The sequence below is a fragment of the Dasypus novemcinctus genome, chromosome 5, assembly GCF_030445035.2.
Source record: "Dasypus novemcinctus isolate mDasNov1 chromosome 5, mDasNov1.1.hap2, whole genome shotgun sequence".
NCBI classification, from domain to species: Eukaryota; Metazoa; Chordata; class Mammalia; order Cingulata; family Dasypodidae; genus Dasypus; species Dasypus novemcinctus.
The window spans coordinates 59,167,875-59,193,557 of record NC_080677.1 but is presented as its reverse complement, the minus strand read 5'-3'; the positions used below and the strand labels follow the sequence as shown (position 1 = coordinate 59,193,557).

Below are 25,683 nucleotides of genomic sequence, written 5' to 3'. Positions count from 1 at the left end.
TTGTTCTTTCTTCTTCTTTTTTTTAATCCTCCCCTTGTGGCTTTTTTTTTTTTTTTTTTTGCATGCTGTCTGCTCTCTGTGTGCATTCACTGTGTGCTCTTCTGTATCTGTATTTATTTATTTAATTTCCCCTCCCCTGCTGTGGCTTGCTTGCAGTCTGCTCTCTGTGTCCATTTGCTGCATGCTCTTCTGTGTTGTTGCTTGTCTCCCTTTTTTTGTTGCATCACCTTGCTGAGTCAGCACTCCATGGCACTTGTGGGCCATGTGGCACTCTGCAGCATGCTGACAAGTCCACCTTCTAAAGGAGGCCCAGGATGTGAACCCAGGGCCTCTCATATGGTAGATGGGAGTACAAATGATTGAGCCACATCTGCTTCCCTCTTTCTTCTTTTTAAATGTAAACATAGAGGGCTATAAATTTCCCTCTCAGAACTGCTTTAGCTGCATCCCATAAGTTTTGGTATGTTGTGTTCTCATTTTCATTTCCTTTGAGGTAGTTACTAATTTCTCTGGCAGTTTTCTCCTTGACCCACTGATTGTCTAAGGGTGTGTTGTATATCTTTCATATATATGTGTTTATTCTGTTTCTCCACCCCTTATTAATTGGCAGCTTCACTCCATTGTGATTAGAGAAATTGCTTTGTGTAATTTCAATTTTTTAAAATTTATAGAAACTTATTCTCTGACCTATCTCCAAAATCAATCACCATGCAATAAATAGTTTCTACGTCTCTTAGTTAAAATTTCTGAGAACGAGAATGATGAACTCAGCTCAGCTTAGGTTAGGTGTCTTTGCATGGTCCAATGTGCCATGGTCAAAAAAAACATGGTATAAACAAGGATTAAAAAGCTTGTAAATAAAATAGAGTTTTTATGTCTAAGAGATTTCAAAGTGAGTTTGGAGGTCATCCTGGACTCATTTATGTGGTCTTGCCAGATTTCACAAATGGCCACAGAAAAGAAATCTCAAACAAAAGTGCTCTTGAGGGCCCTAGACACCATAGGCAAGCCACATGGTTTCATGAAAACACCCCCTTGGTAGGCCCTACCAGAGAACATATGAAAATCTATTTTCCCACTATAACATAGTTATACTCATTTATAATTCCCCTAATCATTATTCTTCAACTTCTTTTATTTGAACTTATAATTTTCAATTTACCTGCTGTGATGGTTTGGCTAATATGTCTTCTTGGCCAGGTAATTGTGCCCAGTTGTTTGGTCAAGGAAGCTCTGGGCTAATTGTAATAAAAGGACATTTATGGACTTTAGTCATCAGTGTGTTTACTGCATAGTGCCTGATTACATCTACAATCAACCAGAGAGATAGCTGTCAGCAATGAGTAACGTTTTATCCAATCAGTTGAATCCCTGAAAAGGGGAAGCCATTTCAGCATGCGGAGAGAATTTCCCAGCTCGTCTTTGGACAACCAACAACTCCTAGGAATGCATCAAGGATCTTCATTGGACTTTCGTTGGAGCCCCTGGTTTGCAGGCTGCCTACAGAATCTGGACTTGTGCATCCCCATGGTCACATGAGAGAATTTTATAAAATCTCATACTATTTACAGATATCTCCTGTTGATTCGATTTCCCTAGAGAACCCTGACTAAAAACCTGTGAACTATATTTCTCAGACACTTAAGTCTTTAGTTTGTTTATATGCCAGTTGAGCCTGAAGCCTAGTAAATATAGGACTCATTCCTCTTTCGTTCTTCAGGATTTCCCTAGACAACTAAGAAAATGATGATGATGGACCAGAGCCATTCAAAAAGCAAGGAGTATCTTCAACTGCAAGCAAAACATTTCCTTTCCTTTGCTCCATAATATCTACGTCCTGTCTCAGCCTTAAGCAGAGTGGACATCACCTCAAATCCCTCAAGATTGAGGAATGAACAAAAATAAGGGGAAAGTGTAGCCATTTGTATTAACTGTGTAAATTGTAACATTGGTATAAAAATAAAATTTTAAATTAAAGAAGTATGGTGGAAAACAAAGTCTCTTAGATGGTGATGGGCTTATCACTACCTGGACACAATTCCTGTTCTGGAATGGGGATACAATTTCTCCACTTTGTTAATTCATGAAATCCTGTCTTTTAAGTGTGAAGGAAGGCAAGTTATTTATTATTATTCACTAACTTATAAATTGCTGCTGTTTGTTGTTTAAATGCTTCATTATAATCCTCCATGATCACATAGCTGTTGCACAAATCAAATAGTTATCATTTTCTATTGCATGTTTTTCTGTTCATTAATTTCCATACTTTGACTTTGCCTCCTTTTTGATCTTTCAGAATTAATTTCTTCTTTCTATTTTCCCAAAAGACTGGAGGAGAGTTTCTTGCCCCAAATAGGGAAAGCCTGCTTGCTCCTAAAGCATATATCAACTATGATAACTTTTGAGTTCAGACAAACATGCCGTTTTGTGGCATATAATGTCCACAAGAGGAAGTATAGACCTTGGTGATTCTTCCTGGAAATAGTCCTATTCCTATGTGTAATAGGGACATTGTTGCTGTTGCTGTTGTTTTTATAATATTTGTTTAATTTATTTTAAAAAGATACTTAGATTACATAAAATGCTACATAAAAAAATATAAGAGATTCCTATATGCCCTACTCCCCACAACCCCACCCTTCCCCACATTAACACCTTCCTTCATTAGTGTGGTACATTCATTGCAATTGATGAACACATCCTGGAGCATTGCTACCAAGCATGGACTATAGTCTACCCAGTAGTTTACATTCTTTCCCACCCAAATCTGCAGGTTATGGCAGGATGTACAATGGCCTGTATCTGTAATTGCAATGTCACCCAGGTCAATTCCAAGTCCTGAAAATGCCCCCATAATATACCTCCTTTTCCCTCTCCCTGGCCCCAGCACCCTCAGTGGCCACTGTCTCCACATCAATGATACAATCTCTTCGATTGCTAGAATCACAATAAGTCTACAGTAGAATACCAGCAAGTCTACTTTACTCCACATTCCATTCCCCAGTCCTGAGGACCCTGGGAGGGCAATGCCCACTCCACCTCCAATTGAGAGGGGGCCTTCATCCCATATGGCCAATGGATGGGACTCCCTTTCTTGCATTCGTAGACTCTCTCGGTTCCTTGGTGTGGTGGTTGTCCATCCTCAACCCCTTGCTAGTTGTCCTGGATGAGTCCAACAAACTGGAGAGTAGGCATTGCAGCTCTGCTGAGGTCCAGGGCCCAGCTGGCACATGGACAGCCCAGAGATTCAAGTCTCCTGCATGTACACCCACCAACTCCAGCACCAAATATAGGTTCAAATAAAAGGGACAGAAGAGGCATGTGCAGAGAAGTCACATTTGAGTCCAACTCTGCCACACTCAGGTGCACAAACTCCAAAGTAGGGCCCACATTGTTGTTTTAATAAGCACTTCCCTGCTAAGTAATGATCCTGAGGAAATCCTCCCATGCTTGTTAATCTTTAAGATCATCTCTCCTGTAAACTGCCTGTTCATCTCTACTGTCCATACTTCTCTTGTTCATACACTAGAATTCCTTTTATGTTCTAGATATGAATTCCTTGTCAGTTTTATCTTTCATTCAATTTCATGCCCAGTAATTTTTAAAATAATGTCCCTTGTTGAACTATTTGGTTAGGAAATGTTTCCCCTGCCCTAAAGCTATTTCCTTATATATAATTGTTATAAATGCACATATTTTAAATTTACAATTAGATCTTAAATCCTCTGGAGTCTATTTTTTACATGGGATTAAAATGCCATTTTATTTTCCTTCATATTCTGAGCCAGTTTCTCCAGCACCTACTACATAACTGCTTCCCCCTCCCCCAATTTATGGTGCCACTTTCAAGATATTCTCTGGGTCATCTTGTGTAAAAAAAAAAAAATTTCAATGTAGAAGTTAACTATTTCTCAATAAATTTGGTAGAATTTATTTATAAAGCCATCTGAACCTGTGGTCTTTTACTACTAGTTTATTCAAGTTCATTTTTTGCATGAATTCTATATATGCATATATTTGCATATTAATTCTATATTCATAAATATATGAAATTTAGTTGTTTTATTTCAGTTTTCAAATTCATTAGTGTATTATTATGTATAATGATCTTATCATTTTCCAGAGGACTTTGTCTTTTAATAATGTTTTTCACAGAGTCAAATTTTGGTTTTGCTGGTATTTTTAATTTCTATTTTGTCGATTTCTGCCCATAATCTCATGTTCCTCTGCAATGTTTGTGGAGTTATTTGAGAACTTTTAATTCTGAGATAAAAATCCAGTGGAAGTATGGGCAATAAATGATCAGCAACTTGTGGGATACAGCAGACATAGAATAAATTAAGTAGAGCATGTTTGTGTTTAACATGGACTACACAATATGGAAGAGCCATGAGATACCACATATTCATGACATACTAAGGAGACCAAGGCATATGAAGCCCTTATATTCATGATGCTCTAAGCATACATGAGGCCTGTAGGATACTCAGTAGAAATGAGATCCTAAATCTGCTACCTGTGGTGCCTTCTCTTCTAATTCCTGTGTTCACTGCCCAAGAAATGTAGATAAAATCTCTGGTTGTTAATCAGGCTAGTTGGCAAGCTACAACCTTGGCTAGGAGAATGTGTCCCTGTGTCTCTCTGATAGAGCAAGTATGTCTTTTGGCTCAAGGCAACTCCCATCTGCTCTGCCTTATTACTCAAACTGCCAACTCTGGTCCTCAGAACCACATCTACAGCAGGGAAGGCTGATGTGGCCCTGAGGGAGAGAACATGTGAGGGCTGTTTATGGCAGGATTCAGGCAGTGTGATTAGTTCACTCTGCTTTCACTGTGCCATATGGGTGCTAACCTGCCCACATCTTTCCCCATGGTTCTAGGTGTGTGTAAAGATTGATTGAACACACCTCATGATTTGAGCATCTTAATTTGGTCTTGAGCCTTTCTGTGTCCTGACTCTAGGATAGCTTGTTGGCTTGGAGACTACCATTGCATTGAGGTTATTTCTCAGGTGAAATTATCCCTCTCGTGTTTTCACATTTAGTCTTTCCATAACTTATTATTTATTTTCGCCTTCTTGTTTAAAAATAAAGATGGTGCTTTTCAATCTTTCTTTTTTTTTTTTTGCTTTCATGTCTTTTATATTTGTTACTTATGAGAATTTAAATTTTAATACAATATGGAATTCTCTTTTAATTGGTGACTTTGATCACTTTATTGAAATTATTATTATATTAGAATATATTTCAATCTTATGACCTGTATGCATGGCTGTTTTTTTGTTTTTGTTTTGTTGTTGTTTTTAAATCCATCTTGCTTTCTTAATTATCTAAATCTTTATCATCCCACTGAAAGAGAAAAGCTTCAGCCATTCTCATGTCATATTTGATCTCTTCCTGCCCCAATCTTGTTGATTTAACAAGACTTTTAGCTTAAGGCAGTTATTTGGAGATTGTGGGGATTAGTTCCACCACCTTGGCAAGGGCATGGTTAAATGGCTTATTAAAGCTCATCTGTTCTTGTTTCAGAACAAAAATAGCTCTGTCCTTGCTATCTCTGCACAAGCTATCTCTTTTTGCTTCAAGTTTGAAGTGGCTTCTTCTTGCACTTTCTGATGCTATGTAGGATGTGAGCCTAGAGACAAGGTTTCTTGCTCCAAGACAAAACATCCTTGAGAAATTTAACTTTAACCACAGCCCTTGGCCCAATGTAAAAATACGTTATATATAAGAAAAAAAAATAAACCTGATGAAGCCTTCCCTGCAAATGAGTTTTGGTGTGTTAGTCTTTCATTCCCGTGGCAGGAAATCTTTGAATACTTTCTATCTGAGGTCTTTTACCTTTCTTCAATTCTGGAGGATTTTGTTCATTATTTCTTCAAATATTTTCCCTTCTCTTTTTTCATTTTTCGTATCCTACTAGACTCCTGTTATCCAGAGTGACACTGTTATCTCTGTATCTTTTAGTTTTATCTTTGCTTTTTATCTATCACTTTATCCTTTCCTGCTTCTTTTGGGAGAGCTTTCTAATCCCATCTTCCAACTCACTATTTTATTTTTTTAAAGGGAAATTTATTTATTTATTTAAGGAGATTCTGGAGATTGAACCCAGGACCTCATACACATGAAGCAGGCACTCAATCACTGAGCTACATTTACTCCCCTTATTTTTTTTTCATATCTAAGGATTTATTTAATTCACCTACATAACAGTTAAAGTCAATCTTACAGAAAAAGAAAAACATTTCCAATTTATCTGAGAGTTCAGATTACCCTGAACTCCTTAAGCTCCTTATTTATTTTTAACCTTTCTAATTAGCTGTCATTTGTTTCACCTAGTTCATATAGTGCTATTTATTTCAACGATTGCATTTTTCATAACCAGTGTTTCCACTTTTTATATTATTTCTTCTTCCTTTTCATATTGCTATAATATTTAAGCCCTTGAATATATGTTTTCAAGCTTATTTGGAATTCTTTATCAATGATACCCAATCACTCTGTGACAGTGTAGTTTGTTGGTTTTTCTTCTGGAGTAGTTGTGTCCTTCAGATGCTTAGTTCTTTTGGCCTTTGAGCTCCTGTTCCTGTAGTAACTGGTCTGATAACGTCTATTGAGGAATGGTCAAAAGCTAGTTCTTATTTTGTGGGTCTTGATGAATTTAAGGAGAATGGAGGGAGGGAGGTGTAAGGTAAAGACTCAGTCACCATAGAAACAGGCTTGTCTTTCCTTTCGCTGCTATTTTACCAGGAAAATTCAAATCTTGTCACTTTTAAAACTTGTGGAGGAAAAGCATTAGGGTGAGACAATCTACCCAGGTTATAATCCACCAGCCCTGTGGGTTTGGAAAGGAAGGAAGGGGAGGTGTGAATGCCCTAGATGGCTGCTAAGTACATGCTTCTTTGGTTTCATAAATTTTTTACTCCTTCAAGACTTCTGCGATGCCCTGTAAGTATCCTGTGGTTACTCATACCAGAAATCAAACTGGTTGCCACAAGCCATGTTCCCAGGCAACAGAAAAAGTCCAGAGCAGTGCCTAATATATGCTTTCCTCCATGTCTGTCTCTCCCTTTAGCTGCTCTACAGACAACTGTTGCCCCTCCATCTCTCCTTAACGTTTTCTCATTTTTGCTTGTTTTTTCTTTTTCCATTTTTTCATTACTAATTCTTTTTTTAAAAAGATTATTTATTTATTTACACTCCCCCACTACCACCACCATTGTCTGTGCTCCCTATCTGCTCTTTGTGTCCATTCACTGTTTGCTCTCTGTGTCTGCTCATCTTCTGTTTAAGAGTTCCTGGGAACTGAACCTGGGGCCTCACAAGGAAGAGTAAGGTGCCCAATTGCTTAAGCCACCTCAGTACCCTGCTTTGTTGTGCTTCTCATGGTCTTTCCCCTTTGTGTCTCCTTCTTGCATCATCTTGTTGTGTCAGCTTGCTGTGCCTGCCTGTCATGCCAGTTTGCTGTCTTGCTTGTCTTCTCCAGGAGGCACTTGGAACTGAACCCTGGACCTCCCATTTGGTAGGTGGAAGCTCAATCACTTGAGCCATATCCACTTTCCTAATCACTAATTCTTGAAATGTGTGTATCCCCCTGTTCTGCAGTTCCTTCAGGGTTGATATCAGGTTGCCATCTCGGCTGGCTTTGTGGTTCCTCAAGTCCTTATTCTTTCCTCCTCACTTCTCTTTACTTTAGATGCATAGTTGAATGGGTATTTGCCTATTCATGGCCCTGACCATCCTAACTATTCAGGTCCCAATTCTTGAAAACCACCACATGGAAGTCTTACTACAGGTGGTAGTAAGTACAGCCTTGCCTATTCTTACCCAGCTCTTTAGCAGACCTCAGAAGGCCTGGTGTTACCACCAAGAGTTCATGGAAAGTTGTCCAAAATGTGTTTTGTCTCCCAAGTATCTTCACAAAGACCACATTCCAAGTGGTGATGGTGGAAACCAGGACTGTGTGTGAAAACCCTCTGGTTAAAGAGAACGAAATCATCACTACAGAAAGAAACCCTTCTGACTACAGAAAGATGAATTTCACTGGAAGACCCATTATATTTAAAGGAATCTGTGGCCCACCAATTAAGTTCATTCTGGACCCAAAAGAATTCCTGTCCTTTTCAACCAGCAGGAGATAAGTAACTGGTATGCTTTAGAGTTAAGAGGGAAATAGCCATGCTTTGCATGTCAGGATAGTATGGTAGAGCCAGCCAACTTGGCAATTTAAAAAACAGGTGTTGGGTACTCTTGATTCAAATCCAATTACCTACTAACCATGTGATAGTGGACAAACGATTTAACTTCTCTTCCACTTAGATAACTTATCACTAAAATGCAGGGAGAGAGATGTTACAAAAAATAGATGAGTTAATATCTAAAGGTCTATATTGAGTATAGTGTTCGAATGATTGGTGTTTTTCTTTCTTTCTCTTTCTTAATCATTCCTATTTAAGGAACACTCTCCATAACTTTAGGTCCCACAGTATTCCTCTCCTGATGACAATGCACAAAAACATGGGTGTAGTGGGGAAGGCTTTACATCCAGCAAAATGTGCCCTAAGACTAACCACTCACCCCTGTTGTGCTAAGATTTCAGGACTTTGCAACTGAGTCTAAGTTTAGGTACAGGGCCTCTGCATGGAACAAGTGTGCTGGCTTTCATCAATCAGTCTAGCGGGGATGGATGGAGACAGATTTCCTGACCTATTCTGAAGGTTGTTTTTTCATTGAAGGCATCTCAACTGTTTTTTATTTTTAAATTTCTGTTCAATACTTCACCAGCAAAATTCTCAGATTTTATTTGGAAGCAGATTCCCCAAATTAAAATAAGATATTAGGTCTCAGGCAAAGGAGACTGCAGTGACCTGCTGTGGCATTGCTGGTCAATAGCCAAAGAGGGAGGGCACTGTTTTAGTTTCAGGGGAGGAGTTTCTAGGAAAGTTAGACAGAAGGCATTGGATTTCTGTTCATTTACATAGAAAATTGACATTGATCAGTGACCCAAGAAACTGACTGGCCAAAGCTTAAGATAATTGAAACTTTCTGAAAGATTTCAGAGATTGTTAATTCAGATGACGGGAGATAAGATATTAGAAAATCTTCTTGATCTGTATTAGCTGTATTTTAATGACTGTATTTTCTCCTCTTTAATACTTCGTGTTAGTCAGAGATACTAAACTGATGATAATTCCATATCCTGAAGAACAAATATCCTCAGGAATATAGTTAGTTATTAATTTTCAAATGTGGCTTTTCTACATTTGAAAATTACACTTTTTTAAGTTTCCAATTATTGCTTTCTCTCTTCTCTTTTGCCCTCCTCCCCTAGCCATCTATGGATTAGTTTTGTAAAATAAGTCTTAAATCAGCTAAAGTGAGGGGTAGATCCTCTGAACTCCTCTTTTTAAATAACAAATAGGGCTCTCTTCTGAGTTTCCTTGGTTGGCTATCTAAATATGGTTTCTGCTCTCCCTTTTCCATGAATAAACTTAGTTTAAACTCCAAACTGTTAATTCTAATGATAAACAATTGAATTGTAATCTACCCAGTGGAACAACTACTATTTTAGACCTTGTTATCCAGAAATTAGTCCTAAGTAAGACTTTGTCCAGAGATCTTCTTCCAAGAATGGTGTCTTATAACTTGAGCTCTCCTGCCCAGTGCAAATGAAGAAGAAAGTTGACACTCAGCTACCATTTCCAGACATTTGCATTACTTTCTTTTTCCATCTCAAAGATATCAGTTTTAGGGTAATAGTTCACTCAGCAGGTTTTGATTTTATCAATACTGACATAGGAAAGAAGCTGTCACCACTGCACAGAAACATTTACGTGGCTCTTACTATGAATACACATTTGTTGTACAGCTGAATGAGAGGTGTATGAAACATTTGTTGAACAAACGAGTGAATGAATGGAAAGGATGGAGCTGCATAATGATAGCACTTTTGTCCTATCTTTCCTATCATCCTGCCCTCCTTCAGGAACTGTGATATCCGTGTGCACAAGCCTATTTGGGGTCACTTAGTAGTAGGGATCAAAGCCGATGGACAGCTGATTTCCAGGTATGCTACTGGAGAATCTGAGCTTATGGTATGATGGGAAATTCTTCTTGTGTTTTCAAGATCGCAAGGATATTGACATCTACTGGTTCTGCCCTTCAGAACATGGAAGGATTTAATCCTCATATGTTCCATTTTAAGCTTTCAGATCTGAAAATTTTTCCAGCAATGGCCCTATGCATTCTAATGATATTTAATTAGCTGTCTTTTTAGCCAGTTTTAGTCTCACTCCCAAACTGTCTTAAAATCCGATGATTATAACAATTCTAATGATCTGATGTGATGTGGAAATGTTGGACAGTTCAAACCTTATCTCAGGATAATTTTTAAAAAGCACAAAACAATAAAAGCATGAAATATTCTCTTGCCTTAGATTTCTTTGCTGTGAAATCTAAGTTTTATCAAGGACATGGGAACTGTGACACTGAGTTTGTAGTCAAATTGAAGATTAAAGACTAATAAAGAAAATAAGCTTCATCTTTTTTACATACAGTTTCTAACTATACTTTGGGTTGTTTCTCCCTCTCTGGCAGTACTAGACAGGATGTCAGCAACCTGTAGCTGAAATGAACAAAAGAGCATGAAATGAGCAGGAGACAAGATGAATGAATGAAAAGGTGAAGATATATTTCTTTAGAAAAATATGCAAATATACATCTTTTTGCTTTTAACATACTCTGTATTAAATTTATACATATACATAACATAAGCATTTCACATAATTTTGGCATCATTTACAATTCTATGATAAGCTACTTAGTTTCCTTGAGCTCCTACTATAAAGCACAAAATACATCAACAATATTTCAGCAATATATTATTACATTTGTACGAGAGCTGCCTGGAATACTCTGTTTTCCATGTTTGTAAACAAAAATAGGAACAACAATACATAAACACTGTGAAAAATATATTCTTTTTGACTCCCTTATATTCAGTAAAGCAGACATAAGCTTCTATAGTATCCAAAATGCATTTTCATTGGAGGAATCTAATTTTCTTTGGGTGCATTAAATATGTAATCAGAACAAATCAGTTTATTGTCTCTCCATAGCTAAACCTTTTCTGGAAGGCAGTGGCATAAGATGACATAGATGAGACTTGAGATTTGGGGGGTTTCAATGTATCTTCTCATTTAGCATAATATTAAATAACAGTAACTGTCACTTGCAAATTTACTAATTAATTTCAGGTGTCAGTAATGATACTGGCTTATTTAGAGATTTTCAAAGATCTTATACTGCAGAGAGACATGGGAATATAATATTGGGTTTTAATGAGAAACCCTACTTTTATTTTAACATGAATTGTTATGTGGTTAAATTTGTTGCCATTACATTCTGCAACGCCCCCCCTCCCGTTTTTCTAATAGCAGCAAATAAGAGGTCAGATACAAAATCATTTCTAATTAGCCCTACTGAATCTTCCTAGAAAACACTGAGATCTTGTTAAGCTTTGCAGCTGCGTGGAAAGCAGTTAATGGACTTATATGGAGTCTTTTAATTACCAGTCTTAAACAAATTTATCTTTTACAGCTAGATAGCACCCAGGGGTAAGAGGTAATTTTCTTGATAAACCTTGGAGTAATTTGCTTTATAAATCCTGGAGCTTAGGAAAGTGGAAAACTGTCTTTAAAGAGCATATTCTCTTCCACTAGGAATTGTATTTTTGGCAGTTTTGTGAAAAATTTAGTAATGGATTCTTTGCAACCTCTGATTTATAAATGTCAGAGCCCAATATCAGTGCATATTCAACATTAAGGTCAATTCTGTACAGCGATGGGCAGGATTGCCCCAAACCAAGCTGGGTACACAATATTAATAAACCAATCAACAAATTGGTCCATGTAAAGTTTCAAGCTAATGGACTTTAAATTTCTCTTTCATTCCAAACATTCTATCTGCCTGCCAAATTCAGGTCTTCTCCCCCACATGCTTAGTCATCTTTCTTTTAGAAAGCCAGTCTGCCTTGCAGAGGTCCTGTTATTATCATTGGTGCAGCTGGCATTGTGTGGATGGTAAAACATCTGAGTAACATCAGCAGTGACTGAAATAAAAATAATTTAAAAGTCTGATCCATAGCCAAGTACAGAGATATTCTAATTCAAAGTCTAGAGTTAAAAAGAATATTGACAGTGATTTTAACTTTTCAAAGGTATAAATGGCTCAAGATTAACAAGGAGCACCCTGTATCTGAACTATGTTAATTTAATTGTGTTTTTCTTGGATACTCTGCTTGCACTCCTATGACATCCACATCTCAATCCTGGCTGAATGATGCAGTTCACAAATGTTGCAGTGGGAGACTCCATTCCTAGACTGTCTCCCAGAGCAATAGTACCAAATATAACTTTCCTCAGATTCACGATGGACAAATTCACTTAATTATTCTTCACAAATGATATGTTCTGCTCCTGGGAGGATGGGGTCACTTTAAATGCATGGTCTATCTTTCTCCCAGGAAGTGAAGGCTCAGTGATCACAATGCTGTTTTGCTTCACATTCAAGCAGATGATTCTTGTTCTATGATTTTCAAAGCGATGACTTCCATTCCCTCCTCACCCTTATCGCTGGCCGCTTCGTTTCTCAGCTCCTGGTGGCAGATGTAGACAGGAGGATCGTTGGCAGACATTGCGGCATTGAAAGTGGAGCGGTTGGAGCTGCGGCTTCTCCAGCGCTGGTTCCACTGGGTTTTAAACTGCGCCCACTGGCGCTTCACTGTCGTTTGGACCTGGAAGAGAACGGAGGAGGTTGGTGTGTTTGCATCTGATGGTCAGCAATGCCTCAAGCAAAGCGCATGAGCACAATTCAAGGATATCGGCACGTAAATCAGATCTGGAGCCTGTGGAATATACCAGCTCAGAAGAACAAATCCAAACTGACACCTGCTTTATTTGTCTAAGCAACCACTGCCATGGTTAATTGCAATTTTGAGCAAAGATTTCTTCTTTAGCTCTTTTAGCCAATGAGTGAAACTTTATTTGGTTTCACATACTATATGAAATATTAGGGAGAGGGTTTAGAAACTTTTCATGGGCTACCACCACTGAGAAGGCAGAAATTCTTATCTAAATTTACACATTATTGATTATGAAAATACATATGCTGATCACTGCATAGTTTGGGATTTTATGAAAATGACATGGCTGTAGATGGATGTTCCAGATAAAATTCTATGTTCTGGTTAATGGAGTGATAATCTTTTAAGAATAAAATTTCATTCTCTCTTTACTGAAGGACTTCTAACATGTTAACAAACTAACCAAATTTGTGAATAAATTTCAAACAAATTAGAATATGATAAACCGTATACTGAAGACAAGAAGTGGAGGAAATGCTAAAGTCAGGAATCTCTAAATATGAAAACTACAGTAATGATAACTGAAAACAACATTGCAGGCAATAAATTTGCTCATCTAGATCTGGTTTTTGCAGAACTGAATTTGGTTTAAGAGTTAAGTTCAACCCCCTTTTCTCTTCAGACTTCTTGCTTTGGTCTATAGGTGAGCTGATCAAAAGTAAGTGAAAAAATACCATCTCTGCTTTGTATTTTCAGGAGCTTCTACACTCAGTACATAAGATGAGCATACAAACATAATATTTGCATCAATTTTATTAATACATCCTTAGTTCATTCCACTGCCATTAGACATTATGGAGCACTTAGAGAGAATCACAAGGGAATAATATAACATGAGCTAAAGCATGTAACACATTGATCATTGAGAGCTTTTTAAAATCCGCTTTGCATTTGTAAGAATCTGAAACAAGATTGAAACAGCTGTACCTATTAATGTTATAAAACTATATACATAACATAAGGTGGAGTGTTTCTGAAGAAAATAGGCATTTTCTATATATAGGAGAAAAACAATTTTTTCCAGGTGATTTTTAATATTTGCCAAAAAATTTTAAAGATTTTTACCTAAGTCATGGAAGAGCAACCAAAGGATTTATTGAAAACCAATTCAAGGTGGTCTGAGATTGTAGCTTGAGAGGTTAATCTTCACACAGCAGAGCAATGAGAGGTTCAAGATGACAATGGCAATCAAGATAATTTGGTAATCTCATAATTTGTACTAGTCTTTCCTAATTACTGAGACAACAAATTCTTTTTTAATGTTATTTTTCTGGAGAGGTGATGAGTGCTTGGTTACAAAGCACTTTAGATTTATTTTTATTTGAAAGACACAAAGACAAAAACTTTAAAGTGCTAAGGAGTGAGGTGTGCTATGCAGCTGAACTTTGCATTGACTAAAGCCATAAAGGGGAAAAACGGCGGCATAAAAAGTTTTTAGCTAATATCCATGGAGTGCTTATCACATGCCATGCACTACTCTGAGCGCTTGATTTTTATTTACTTATTTAATCCTCATCACAGCCCTGTAAGAAGGGCCCTGCTGTTATCTTTACCTCACACATCAGGGGGCTGAGGTTATATAACAGGCCTGGACAGGTGGAATGTGGCAGAGCCACAATCCCAAACCAAGCCTATGCCTCCCAACTATGCCACTCAGTGGCAGCATATGCTATAGAGAGCAGACCGTAAAGTTTAAGTACTAATTCACATTCACACTAGACTTGGGTAGCTCAGGGAAATCTCTGACAACAATAAAGTATTCACAACTACCATTGTCACAGCTACCTTTTCTTTATGCTACACCCTGGGCAGATATTATCCCATGCATTTGTTAACACATTCTCCTGTATTCACCTCCATTGGGTCATCTCTCTGCCAAGCTGGCCGTGGCCGCTTGTTGCCTTGAACTTTTTCCTCCAAAAATAGCAAATGCAAGTGTCTCTCCACCAGTTATACTGTTTCTTCCCTTCCAGTCTCTGTTCCCTCTGTTTCCACTGTTCAAAATGCCCCAGGCCACCTGCCATAAATTCTGACACTCTTTTTAGGACTAAGCACAGCAGTCATTCCTCCTGAGACAAGGAGACTCTTTTCCATGCTCTTGCTGTAGTTGTCCATATATTTATTATTGCTCTTACTATATTATTAATTTATTAGACTTATTTATTTCCCTCTATCCTCCTGTATAGTGAATCTTTAGGAGCAGGAACCATGTCTTATTCATCTTTGTATTCCTAGAAACTTCCATGGCATTTGGATATAGCAGTTACTCAATAAATGCTTGTTGACTGGTTGTCAGCAAGCATTCTAGAACCAATTTGTAACTTGTTCAGTCAAGAAAGTGCTTGCCCATGAGTTTATTATAATTAGTGCATTGGCATCCAGTAATAGTAGGGTGCGGGGTGCTGAAAATGTCTAGGGAGAACGTGATGAAGAAACCGAAGTTTTCTGTCATACAAATCTGAAACCCTAGGTTTTGCTGTAAGAATTAGAATCACTTGTTTTGGAGAAGGTGAAGTCCACACTGAGCTGTGTTGTAAACTACAGGACTTCGGATAATATATGAACTCTGTTATTGGCTCTTCTCTCATGCCACAGTAGTTTTTGGGAGTTGCCCTTGAGTTCCAATGTATTTCTACTTTTGGAAATTATCAGAAGCAAACATTTGTTATCTTGTACCAGTGGTGTTGGAGAACTCACCTGGGAGAAAAGTAACACCACAGCATCGTTTGCTTCTCTTTCTATCAATAGTAATAATTTCCATTGATTCATCATCTCTTAAAAAACCAAGATCATATTCATAGCTGAAACTTACAAGTTGTTTAGAGGTATTTGAAGAGACAGAATTTTAGAGAGTATTTGCAAGGTGCCTGGCAGAAAAAAATCAGTCTTGGTTTTCATCTCACCTGTCCTTTTAAAGTAATCCCTATCATTGTATCTATTTACATTAATGAAATATCCAGCCAAGCATGAGGACAAAAAATTTTATATCTATTCTAATTTTTAAAAATTATTATTACAGAAAGGTTCATAGCCTTCCTTAATTGTATTCTAAAATTATAACCTATCCTGTGGTGTGGAGATGACAATCTGTTTCAGTTTGTAAACTTCACATATAAAGACAGGCCCTTAGCAGGATGGAAAAGACAGTTCAATAATTAAAATTTAATAATAAAATTTAAAAAAATCTTACAATACCGCAGGTTGAACCTAATGCTGATTTGATTACAAGAATAATAGCATTGGCTCTGTTTGAAAAAAGAAAAAACCAGGAAGATTTTTGTGTTGCCAAAAAACATCAGAAGTATTAGGAGTTTCCAAAGGGATACGTATTACATAAGAAGTTTTGAATTATTAAAATTCATCACTCATCCTAAAAGCAATGAATACAAATCGCTTTCCTTTTTTTCCTGATTATATACATTTATTTATTGCCAGCTTTAGAAAACAGAGCTCTGGTCTGAGTGTTTGAAGACCTAAGTAGGCCATCTGGTTCTATTATTAACCAGCTGTGTAAACTTGCGGTAATTGAGTCTCCATTTTCACATTTGTAAAAATGAAAACTGGGTTGGAACCTTCATGGTTGGACTTGAATGTTTTTATCTGTTGAATTTCTTTTCCTGTAAAGTTCATAATAAGCACCTGGAGTTATTCACTGCTGGATGGAAGGTGGATTTTACCTTAGGAGATTTGAACCAATGAATGCAAAAATTTTAAGGCCAGCTCCTTTACTAACTGCTTTCTGCCATCACAAGGGAAGAGGGGAGTACAGAGCCCTACTGGTCATGAGAAGGAGAGAGAGATAAACAGAGATAAAAATAACCTTGCATCTCCCTTTTCATGTTGGAAATTCCTGGAGAAAAGGATAGAAAAGGAAAGCAAGGAATTAAAGAAACACCCTCCCTATAGCAGGTCTTTCTCTTTGGTTCTCAGAGCACAGTCCAGGTGATTGAAACTCTGTAGAGAAGTCCCACATTTGACCTGGCACCATGTCCAACCTGGTATCAAAGCATTGGTATGGCAGTGGCTTTGGCAGGAACTGAAGATAGCTTTGCAGACCCTACATACTGAGCTGCAGTGTGAAGAAAGGAGCTGGATTTCCCTGGATCCTTTGGCTTGGAGGAGACAGCCGGTGAATCAAAATTGGGCTGAGTCTTGGTCAAGGAGGCTATATAGCAAAGAGGACCTTAGGATCCTCAGAAGTAAGGGATGACAACATAATACTTGGTAAAAACAGCTGCACCTTTGAATAGTCTTCAACTGATTGAATACTTTCCACAAAGACACTGTTGTAAACCAGGAGGGGCTGGTGGTGGAGGCTCTTGAGAGCAAGATGAAATAAGTTACAGCATATAAAGTTTTAGTTAGTGTTCTTGCACTCCAAGTTGTGACTGTTAAACTGAGATATGTCTGATCATGCTACTTTGATCTAAAAACTCTCTTATCCACAAGGCATGTGAAATAGCAAGAAACATGTAAAAGGGAGGAAATCCAGTGTGCTGCGCATACTCTCTCAATATCTAAGCTAATTCTTGGTAACAAATTGGGCATCTGTATAGTTACAATCATTATCTGAATTCTCTTAGATATTGAATAATCTACTGAAATATTTGGATAGTCTGTGTATACACACTTGTAGGAATTGTAGGAAGTGGGGGAATGGATGTGGGTCAAGTGGTTGAGCGCCTGTTTCCCACATAGGAGGTCCCAGGTTTGGTTCAAATGAGGGAACCAACTCAGGGAAACTGATGTGGCTTAGTGGTTGAGCACTGGCTTCCCACTTACAAGGTCCTGGCTTCAAGCTCCAGCCCAGGTAGCTCCAAAAAAAAGAATTGTAAGAAATGCTGAGTACACACAGGTATGTTCTCATGATCATCTTCTGGTACCAATAACTTTAATTCTTCCCCAAATTCCTTCCAACTGATAACATACTTATAATAAATCAAACTGGAAACACCCATCTATTCATTATCACAGCTCCTGAGTTCTCTGCTAAAACTTAATACTGAGACAGACCAAGACCCCATCACAACCCTATGTCAGCTGTAGCTGGAAGTAACTTTCTGCATGTATGAGATCCCTGCCTGTGTTTGCAAGGCAAGCACAGTTTGCTTTGAGGCCAAAGCAAGGCAACAGGTTTACAGAATGCTAAGGCAAGACCCAGATGCCTAAAATCCATGTGGCTATTATATTATATTGGACATAATACATAATTTCCATATTATTAGAGATGTTACACTCGTACCTTTCTGCAGTAACAGGATCTTAATTAAAATGGAAATGGTTTTTCTTTACATTAAAAAGCAAAAATAACATTCTCAAATGAACTAGAACCATTCTATTTCTAGGGATACCAGAAAAAAAGGGTTTGCTTTCTGTTTGATGCTTCCAATGATGGCATCATAGTTACTAAATATTGCAGTATGTTTACAAAGGCATGTGATTCTTTCATGCTTTTCAAGGGGGTGTCCCTTCTGAATCTGGTTTTTAAATTAGCCTTATTTTGGTATTGTTGTAGATAAAAAGGATTATTTTGTATGCCACCTGAAACAACTTGAAAGCATGGATGTCCAATCACAGCAATTGATATAAACCATGGAATTAGGTAAGCCCTACTTATTAGTTTTTACTATTCTTGAATAAAAAAGGAAGAGACAGTTTAACAGTTGGAAACAAAAGCCTGTCTTTTGACCTCTATCCTGGAACCTCAGTCTAGCACCTAGAATTAGTGAATGAACAAGGTATTCCTGCTGAATGAAGGAAAGTGTTGACGATAGATGGGTGAAAGAAAGAGTGAGTAAAATGTACCAAAGGAAAGGAAGAACTTACTAACAGGGAAAATATATCAATCTCTTAACAAAATGTGATTTGCCATGGTGTAGAATCACTCCTAAGGGAATTAAATTTAAACACTGCCAAAGTTATGTGGTCCTAGGAAAAATAAATTAATAAAACTTCAGGGAGGAATCACAGATGGAAAATAGCGAAGTAAAGAGCATTCAGCTAATTGGGAATCAGGAAATCTGGGTTCTGGTCCTTGTTATAGCCACAACTGGGATTATGACATTGAGCTGGTCACACATGATTTTCCTGAAATTCAGGTTTCTCATCTGAAAAATAAGTGTTCTCCCAAATTATATTCCCTGAAAGCTGAAGTTATTTGGGAGAACTTGCGGGGGCTATAGGAGCTCCACTTTTGTCTGCTTTACAAATTGGGCTCCCAGAAAAGGTTTCATTGGAAGAAAGGGTACCCTAGCTAAAAATTGCTAGAAACACTGGCCATGTGGAGCTCTAGAGTCTACAAGTCTACATATTCAAATAACGGAATTTTTGTTCTGACTTCTTGTGTCTGAACTCCAGGGTGATTTTCAAAATATTGGCTAAGTGATGTAACACTGGCACCAACCAACTGGAAAAGCAGTACATACTGGCAGGGTATCAGCTCTGCCCTAGGGAGGAATGCTACCTTTCAAAGGGAATGGGGGCATGATTTCTTTTTCTAGGAGCATCTGGAATAGCTTTCACCATTGCTGCTGGGGCATTGACCAGCTCAAGCAGCACCCTAAGGATATTAGAACTTAGCTGCCTGTCCTGATAACAATTGTACCACATATACACAGGAAAGATTCAGCTTGGATTAGTGGGGAAAAATGTACACTGTGGAAGTGCGATCAAATTAAATATATATGAAATCCTTTTGGAAACTGTAAAGTGCTGACTTTAAATAAATGGGTGATACAGTATTATAGGAAATGTATGCTTACCTCATTGTTGCGGAAGCAGTAGATAGTTGCAACAAAAAATCCCTAAAAATAGAGGAGGAAAAATCGAGTTGAAATTATTTCTGGGTGCATTACGGTATTTAGTAATCAATAGAAATAGCCTTCATGGGGAGGAATATTTCACTTCTGGGAGAGCAAGTCAAGGCTGGATAAAGAAGCATAAAGGCAAGAAAAAGAATTGCTTACTCATATTCAGTGCTGCAGTACAAGAATTTCAATAAGTATTCTCTTTTTGTTGATAGGATTCTATCATTTGGCTAAAAGGACAGCTCTATAAATCTGGTTAGTATATGGCTATCTTCCCTTTAATATGGGATTTATAGCAGAATACACTGATTTTACAGTGGATTCACAGAGGTTGTGTGCTGAACCAAATTTAATCCTGAGATCTTGTGGAAATTCGTAGAGAAATCTTTGGCAAGTGTCACAGCTCATCGCAGTGAGCTTGGTCTTGTGCAGTGTCATCGTGATGGCTCCAGGACTGAACTCATGGCAAAGTTCATCCTCCAATAAAGATGTGGACTAAGTGACCTCTAAGGTATCAGTCCCTCCTCAGAAGGTTCCATGTACCTGTGCTTTGTCTATAGAAATGGCCTGAGCAACAGCACAGATAATTTACAACAATCCCTGCACCTTCTGTTGAGCCTATTAATTTTTTTATGAATAAACGTTACCTTTTATGAGTTCCATCATACAATTTTACACAGTACCATTATTTTAAGCAGTAATTAAGCGAATTGAATTAACATTTTTGAGCTCTACTTTTCAGCATATAGATTTACCTAAAAAATACGAGCCTATTAATTTTGATCTCCTTCTCACATTAAGCTTCTGTGGTAGAAAATGAAACTAATCAAAAATTTATAATGGCCTAAGAGCCTGTGGCAGAACACTGCCTTGGGGCCCTGATTTCCCACCTTGCCCTCTGAATAACCAGCACTATGCTTTCAATGGGGCTTGGACTCTGGGGCCAAGTGAATAGGAATAGGCAGCCATCCCCTTTCCCAGGTGGCAGATGCCGAGCGGCAAGAGGACAGCCCCTGAGGGCTCACTCCATTGGCTTTATAGCCAAACTGCTACAGATTCCTGACATCTCTCAGACCAATGGAAGATAGAGCAGGAGGCACAGACAGCTCTTTGCAAATTCATTACCACTCATGGAAAATGTGTCAACGTTTATATGAAAGAAAGTTCTGACAGTGACTGTGTGTGAGACCATGGAGAACATGCTCAGGTGGGACCAGCTGAGGGTGCTGGGAGAAATGGAAAGCAAGCACTGAAAGCAGAAGCAGGATGGTGCCTCAAAGACCTCGAAGTCCTTAAAACTTTTGGCCAGACCCACTGAACTGGATGTTATAATGTTGAAAATCTTGGGCTTTAGAGTTAGATAGATCTTCTGATTTGGCTAATAACCAGAAATTTCCACTTTTTAAAACTGTAAAACGGAGTTAAAACTTACATCACACATCATGTGCTTAATAAAGAGTAGCTATAATTGTCTTTATTTTTTATTAGACAATGTAAGAGTATCAGTCACATCTGCTCTCTAGGGTATGCCTTACTATTGTAGGAGTGGCTGTCCTGCTAAGTATCACGAGATCCTGTCCTCTCTAAGCAGGCATTAAAACTGGGGCCCAGTTTAACAGGGATAGAGTTTCCAGTTTTGGGGTGCAAGAGGAGATATTTTATACTATGATACAAATATCTGCATTCTTCTCTTGCATTTCCATGCATTAGAGGTTGTATATATAGTAATTCAAATTAGGAAACTGATAATTGGCACTGGTTATGTTGGCCTTCAAAATTCCCCCTAATGAAGCAAAATCAAATGTGACACTCAAAATACTGGGCAGAAGAGGAAAGGTCTAAAAGATTATGGGATTAAAGGCTCTGTCCTTAGCACCATATGGGCATATATTTATCCTCATAAAGATGTATTCTCAAAGTACACACAGTCTTCGTTTTTCATCTCCATTTTTTTCCTTCTTTATTTTCTTTTAAATGGTACATTCAAAAAATATGAGGTCTCCATATACCCCCTACCCCACCCCACCCCCCCCACATCAACAAACTCTTCCATCATTGTGGCACATCCATTGCGTCCGGCAAATACATTCTGGAGAATCGCTGTAGCACATGGACAGTGGTCCACATTGTAGTCCACACTGTCCCCTAGTCCACCCAGTGGGCTACGACAGGACACACAAGGTCCAGCATCCATCCCTGCAGTACCACCTAGGACAATTCCAAATTCTGAAAATGCTCCCACACCATATCTCTTCTTCCCTCTCCCAACCATCAGCAGCCACTGTGGCCACCCTCTCCACATCACTACTACAATTTCTTCCCTTACTAATCACAATATTTCCCCAGCAGAACACCAGTAAGTCCATTCTAATCCATACTTTATTCCTCTGTCTTGTGGACCTGGGATGGCTATGTCCAGTCCCCCTCTACATTAAGAGGGGGTTTAGATTCCACATGGATGATGGATGCAATTCTCCTGCTTGCAGCTGTAGGCACTCTTGGCTCCCTGGTGTAGTGGTTGACCCTCTTCACCTCCTTGTCAGCTGACCAGGGTAAGTCCAAGAAACCAGAGGGTAGAAGCTACAAGTCTGCTGAGGCCCAGGGCCTGGTCGTCACATGGACAGTTCAGAGTTTCAGGTCTCCTGAGTATACACCAACCCAATCACCAACCACAGGTCCAGTAAAAGTAACAGAAGAGGCATGTGTAGAAAGGTTATATCTGTGCCCAACTCCATCACTCAGGAACACAAACTCCAAAGTAGGACCAACTGACATGGCCCTGAACTCCAGAGCCATCTACCTTGACCATAGAACCCATGGGTTGCTGCAGTCCTCAGGAGAACCAGCACCTAGGTTTCCATCTGCCCTGGCTGTCTCTGGTACCCTGCTGAGGCATGCATAAACATCACCCCCTGATGATCTCCTGACTCTTTTTTGGAGACTCTTAGCCATATAAACTCATTTGTCCTTTCCATTTCCCCCTTTTTATCCAAAGTCAAAAAGCAGTTTTAACATCTGATATTACATGTAGGCTGAGATATTCTGCTGGTCTGAGTTGACCTCTTTGTTCATGATCTTTTTGTAGTTATATCATCAGCTGGTGCTTGGTAGTAATCCCTCGGTGCCTGGGAGGCTCATTCCCAGGAGTCATGTTCCATGCTGGGGGGAAGGCAATGCATCTACATGCTGAGTTTGGCTTAGAGAGTAGCCACATTTGAGCAACATGGGAGCTCTCAGGAGGTAACTCTTAGGCACCCCACAGCTATAGGCCTAGTTCATATTTCAGACCATAGGCTCATAATCAGAGCCATCAGTATCAAGGGCTCATGGTTGGACCTTCCATCTTTATTGGTCTTTGCCATTGCACTTGGGGGATTGTTGTTGTTTCATTGGGGAATGTGATAGGGCTCCCCTGGCCAGGAATTCAGCACTCTCTCATCTGTCGTTTCCAACTGAAACCACTATGAAAATATCCAAAACTTTCTATGTACCCTGTATACATGCCCTGGAGAACTCCCTCCCAACCATGTGCCCCCCACTAATGACACCCCACACAAGTGCTCCTCCCCTGCCATAGTTGAACCTCTCTGTAGTCCAAAACTTCTTTAAAGAGCAAGCCCAATATATTGCCAGGTTCCATTAATAGAAAAATGGAATATAGTGATGGGTTTAAAGGTTAGATATAGAATACATAGAAATTTACATCTCCATTTTAAGATTCCAAGAATGGGAAAGCATTCAGGGAGAAGACAGGGAGGTGTTCTGCTGCTTCTAGGTCAACACACATTCTCAAGTGTCCCTGTAATCACAGAGCAAGCCCCAGAAAATTGCTCTCCCTGCATCGAGTAGCTGAACAAGTAGTTGTATGAATACCCCATGAGCTTTCTTACCTGGAAATGAATCAGGGAGTGCATGAGGTAATCATAGATTTTCCCAAGCAGCTTGTTGGATGGTCTCCAGGGGAAGACAACAAACTGGATTCCCAACAGGGGCACCAGGATCAGGGTGGCCCTCACAGCCTTCAGGTACATGTGCGATTCTGGATGGTGGTCTTCCCTCATCTTGGTCACAAGCACACGGACAATGTTGAGCAAAAAGAAGAAATTGACCTGCCAAAATACCATGTTATGAGTAAATCAACTGGTTAAGTAGTGCTTAAGGGCCCTGACTTTCCTCAATTCTTTTATATCCAGTGTGGGGAACAGATGTCACCTGAACAGGATGCCTGACAGGAGGTACAATTCAGCTAGCAATCCTGGGCCACCAAACATCAGTATAGACAAAGGCCTTTTCAGATCTGTGTTAATATATATATTTTTAATAAATGAGAAAATAGTTTTTCTGTATGTGTAAATATTTTAAGTTCAACTCTAATGAGGATTTTTTTTTTTTTACATTAAAGCAGTTGTAGGTTTACAGAAAATCATGCAGAAAGTATAATATTCCCAAATATTCCCCTTACACATACAGTATTCCCTGTTATGAACACTGCATTAGTGTGGTAACTTTGTTACAACTGATGAGACATTATTATAATTATACTACTAACTAGAGTTGACAGGTTATATTAGAGTTCACTTTTTGTGTTATACAATTCTATATTTTGTTTTGATTTTAATTCTGGTTACTTTTATACAACCTGAAACTTCCCATTTTATCCACTTTCAAATACAGAATACAGTGGTGTCAATTACATTCACAAAGTTGTGCCTCCATCACCAGCATCCATTGCCAAAACGTTTCAAAGTGTTTACAACTTTATTTTAATCTTTATAACTTTTAAAAGGAAAGTCATAAATGATACTTTTATCTTGCTTTTTTCATTTTCAAAATTTCCACTTAGCCAGGACTACACAACTGAAAGTGAAGATAAGGACTGAAAAATTTATCTGTAAAGTTTATATAGTAGAGACAACTAATCCAGTTTATGTGTGTATATGTGTGTATAAATATATGTATATATATGCATGTATTTTTTTAGAAAACAGCTTTATTGAGGTATAATTTACATTCAATTAAATGCACAAATTTTAAGTGTACATTTGTTACATTTAGACAATTGTATCTAAATGTATAACAACCTCTTAAAAAAAGATAAAACAAATTCTATCACCCCAGAAAGTTCTCTCTTGCTGCTTTGCAGCCACTGAATTTCTACTACCATAAAAATGGGATGTAATATTGCCTGTACATTTCTTTGCCTGGCTTCTTTTACTTAACATAATATCTGTGAGATTCATCCATGTTCTTGTGTATGTTAGCATTTCATTCATTTTTATTGCTGAGTAGTATTTTGCTCTACGAATAATGCACTATAATTTCTTTATTCATTCTCCTTTTGATAGATATTTGAATTGTTTTCACCCTTTGCACATTAGACATAAAGATGCTATGAATATTTGTGGACAAGTCTTTCTGTGAACATAAGATTTTATTTCTCTTGAATAAGTCCCTAGGAGTAGAATTGCCTGTTCATATGGTAAGTGTATATTTAACTTTGTAAGAAACTGTTGAACCATTTTCCAAAAGGGTGGTACCATTTTATATTCTCTCCAACAGAAAAATTTATTTATAGAATATTAAAAAATAAACTACATTGCTGTTACGGCATGTATAGAAATGAACTTATAGTGTACTCCCCCACAAAATTGTATCAAATAAAAGACATTTTTTAAAACCTAAAAACAAGTTGCTCTTCATATTATAGAATAACATTAAGTTAGTTTCATCTTGAAGTTACAATACATATGCTACCAAAACCATATTTGCAGAAATCTTAACAAAAGCAATAACACTGTTAATAATAGATTTAAAAAGCAATTCTCACCACCAACGCTGCCATGACAGGGCCATGGATAATGTAAAGCAAATGAGTTTCTACACTTAGCCAGCAGCTGTAAAAAAAGGGGGAGAGACACATCAACACAAGTGCATTCTATTTATGAACATGTTAACTT

At 38.2% G+C, this 25,683-nt stretch overlaps 1 protein-coding gene across 2 annotated transcripts in view; it reads right to left on the bottom strand.

Moving 5' to 3' along the window:
• Positions 1–10,719: 10,719 nt before the first annotated feature.
• Positions 10,720–25,683, bottom strand: part of CALCR (calcitonin receptor) — a 169,323-nt gene continuing 154,359 nt past the window's right edge. For both annotated transcript variants that reach the window (XM_004475695.2, XM_058296970.1), the window contains 4 exons: positions 25,554–25,620; positions 23,617–23,835; positions 19,682–19,723; positions 10,720–12,791 (listed from right to left, as the gene is read on the bottom strand). In XM_004475695.2, the coding sequence (XP_004475752.1) occupies positions 12,564–12,791; positions 19,682–19,723; positions 23,617–23,835; positions 25,554–25,620 (556 nt within the window). In that variant the 3' untranslated portion in view covers positions 10,720–12,563. The remainder of the gene's footprint in view (positions 12,792–19,681; positions 19,724–23,616; positions 23,836–25,553; positions 25,621–25,683) is intronic.